Below are 3,687 nucleotides of genomic sequence, written 5' to 3'. Positions count from 1 at the left end.
AGGGGGACAATCACCTCCCTGTCCCTGCTGGCCACCCCTCTTCTGATGGAGCCCAGGATACCATTTGCTTTTCAAGTCGCAAGAGCACACTGCTGGCTCTTGTTAAGCTTTTCATCCATCGAGACCCCCAGGTCCTTCTCTGCATCAGTGAAAGGCATCTAAAAACAGACAACTGACACATTCTTTTTCTAAAAGTACCTTATTGAAATGTGTAACTGTTTCTTCATTAAGAAAATATATACATCTGTTTTTCAGTTAAGTATTCAAAAAGGATTACGGAGACTGGAAAATAACCACCAAAAACCAACCACACAAAACCAATTTAACCCACCGGTTTATTAGATGCAAAAGCTGTAATCTCAAATGTCCCTGAGCATTTGTTTATGCAGATAGATGGACAGATATGTATTATTTTTTACATAATTCTCCTCTAATCAAGCATGCGGTTGCATTTCTAAGTGACCCCTACTGCTTACTTCAAATCTTGTCGAGGCAGGCTTATACCTCAATTCGGGGATTAGAGCCAAATACAACAGAGGCTACCTAAAGAGAACAAGCTGTTGCCATGTCAAAACGTTGCAATCGAGAAATCTAGAGAACACAGATGAAGAATTTCAGAAAAAGCACCTGTGCTCCCTGAAAAGTAGTCCTGGACCTGGAAAGATGCACAAGAACCGGAAAAAAACGGTAACTAAGCAATCATTTGCTAACCTTAACACAGCCTGGAGAGGTAAACACACTTCTTACACCACTCTCGCTTTGAATCCCGTATCTTCCCACAGCCTGGTCTGCTCTGCTGAGGATTTTGTGAGGCCTTCTACCTAGGCCTTTAGCCCAGGATCCACCATCTCCTTACCTGTGTTGTCACCGACAAACATCAAGGGCATCGCATCAAGGAAAAAAGGCTGAGAAAACATTTGCCACAGCCAAATACCTCGGCCATTTCTTGCGTTATTTTGTAAAAATCTCAATCAAGTCTAAGTACACACAAGGGATCGTAGAATCATTACGGTTGGAAAGACCACTGAGGTCACCCAATCCAACCATCAACCCACGCCCACCATGCCCACCAACCATGTCCCTCAGTGCCACATCTAAACAGTTCTAAAAAGCCTCTGGGGACGGTGACTGCAGCACTTCCCCGGGCAGCCTGTGCCAACGAACTCTTCCAAAACTCAACTCCTTCCCATCACCTTGGCTATGCAGAAATGCATCAACATCTTCAGCACGCTGGTTAAAAGAAAAAGACAACTCTCCTCTCTATTGAAGAGCTGCTAGAAAACACACGCTGGTAGCAGCACCCTCTCTGCACAGTGAGAGGAGGAGCACCTCGCAAGTCTCTCACACACCGACCTCTGAGCAGTCGGAGTACCTCACAGAGCTGCCAAGTCCCGATTGCAGCAGATATCCACACAGCAAATACACACACTGGGAAGTTCAGGGTTCTTCCCGCTGTGCACAAAAGCGCTTTCGATTTTAACAGCACACTGCAATTAAAAAAAAAACAACAACCCCAAAGCACAACTCAGAACATTCAGACAAACCACAGCTTGACCAGCCGCATGCACATTTTAAGTTATTGTGATTATTTGCTCTGGAATCAAAAAGGATAAAAACAGGAAACCTTTCTCGATATTTTTTTTTCTTTTGGCTGCACGATCTTCAGAACTTCACCTGAGACCTTGATTTCCTCCTGTCCTTCCAAGCCGTTCGCTTGAGAAATATCATTCCCTTTCTGTTTCTGAACAGGGTTATGGGAATTCCCCCTGCGGAGAATCCCGCAGCCCGGCCACGGGGAGAGCGCTCTTCGGCAGTTATAGAAAAGAATTAGTCATCGCGATGTCAAAAGTACGAGCACCAACTAAGTCAGCAAATACTGCTCTGCTCGAAGAAAAGCGTTGCTGGGCGGGGTGCGGGGGCACGCTGTTAGCAGTTCGCTCCCTCTGACCCGAGAGCCCGGCGGAGCGCTGGCGGGGGGGTGCCCCTGCGGTCGAGCCCCGGCGGCAGGGCTGGACCGCATGGCACCCCCCCCCCCCCGCCAGCCGCCAGCTCCCCGCAGCGAGCACGGCTTTCACCTGGGCACCTCCCTGCTCGCCCACCTCAGCCCTTCGCACCTGTGCGGCGGGGCCCGGCTTCCAGCGGGTCGTACCCGGCGGCCCCGGCCTCCCCCCTTCCGAAACTTCTCCAGCCGCGGCGTGCGGGCAGCTCCGGCCGCTAACGCCCGCGGGCGGCAGTCGCCCGCCGGAGAACAGCACAGCCCGGCGGCGCGCCCGGCCCCCTTCCCGCGCCGAGCGCCGACGGGCCTGCCCTGCCCTCCCCGCTACCTGCGGCCGAGCACAGCCCTGCCCCGGCCCCCTCCCAGCGCCCCTGGGCTCACCGAGCAGCAGCAGCAGCAGCAGGAGGAGCGGGAGCAGGCAGGGCGCCCTCTCCCCGCGCTGCCCCATGCCGGCGGGTGCCTCTCCCTTCGCGAGGCGGATGGCGGCCGCCGCACACGCTCGCCTCGCCTCCCTCTGCCCGGGGACCGGCGGCCGCTCGCCTCCCGCTGCCCTGCGAGCGCTCGGAGCCGCCCGCCCGCCCCGACCGGCCGCGCCGAGCCGCGCAGCCAACCACAGAGACAAACTTTCCCCAGCGCCCGCCCTCGCGCGCCCCCGCCCGCAGGTAGCGGGGGAGGTGCGGGTCCGGCCCGGCTCGGCCCCCGCCTCCGAGAAGGGAAGGGAGAGCCCGACCCGTCCGCCCGCGGGCAGCGGGGCGGCGCGGAGGGGCGCCGCTGCACGTGGCCGGGAGAGGCCGGGCGGCGGCTGTGGGCTGCCCGGAGCCGCGCTCCGCGCTGGCGCCGCCATGGCGCTGCCTGACCCTGACCCCCGGGCACTGCCGTTTCAGCCCCCTCCGCCGTGTTAAACATGGGTGCTCCCTCTGTGTGCGTTTCGCTGTTTGCTTCCCCAGTTCAGGCCTATGTAGTGGAGCCAAGTCCATCTCACGGATTTCACCGCGTGGGACACCTCTGTATCCGGCCTTGTGCTCCTCTGCCCCCACCACCCGCAGCATGACCGCTGCGGGCTTCATCCCCGGGGCCTGCAGCACACCTGGGCTTGGAGCTGAGCTGGGTGTTCCTGGCAGCAGGAAGTGCATGCTGTGTGTGTACATGGGGATAGTTATCCAGCTGCGTTTTAGATTGGACTTTGTCATTCATTCTGTCTTGCTTTACAGTAAGGAGGGTGTTGCCTGATAGGAGTGAGACTGAATCCTCCTCAGATGAGTTGAGAGAACTTTCACCCTCCAGCCACAATTGCCTGAGCTCCAGTTCAGGTGAGGTGTGTACAACACAGCCCTGTCCCACCAGAGTTACTCTGGCTTAGGAATGGGGCTGCAGCTGCCAGCAGGACGCCTAAACCAAACAAGGCTGCCTTCATCAGTGTTTACAGTGCCCCTTTGCCAGCTTGTTCATGCCACCTGTTTCTATCGCTCTCCTCTGACACCATTCAAATACATTTCTTCTGAACTTCTTCACCAAAAAACATCTCGTCTTTAAGCCACGTCCCTTGTGTCAAATTCAGAAAACAGAGGAGATTTCTCCTTTTTACCTGTCCACTTTCATCATGCTGTTTGAACTACTGATCCTTCATCAAACGCTAGTCCAAATATCTCCCCTTGCACTCCTTCAGCCTGGCAGCAGCGATGTATGTATGG

The 3,687-nt window shown here is 55.7% G+C and overlaps 1 protein-coding gene across 3 annotated transcripts in view; it reads right to left on the bottom strand.

The window, feature by feature from the left end:
• The window catches only part of PTGFRN (prostaglandin F2 receptor inhibitor), a 66,724-nt gene extending 63,857 nt beyond the window's left edge, over positions 1 to 2,867 (bottom strand). For 2 of the 3 annotated variants that reach the window (XM_085240519.1, XM_085240512.1), the window contains exon 1: positions 2,378 to 2,867. In XM_085240519.1, the coding sequence (XP_085096645.1) occupies positions 2,378 to 2,840 (463 nt within the window). In that variant the 5' untranslated portion in view covers positions 2,841 to 2,867. The remainder of the gene's footprint in view (positions 1 to 2,377) is intronic. The other variant, XM_085240506.1, reaches the window with a different exon arrangement.
• Between the last annotated feature and the right edge of the window lie 820 nt (positions 2,868 to 3,687).

This window comes from Meleagris gallopavo, chromosome 1 (assembly GCF_905368555.1).
Source record: "Meleagris gallopavo chromosome 1, MGAL_WU_HG_1.1, whole genome shotgun sequence".
Taxonomy (NCBI): Eukaryota; Metazoa; Chordata; class Aves; order Galliformes; family Phasianidae; genus Meleagris; species Meleagris gallopavo.
This window is presented reverse-complemented; position numbering and strand designations above follow the sequence as displayed.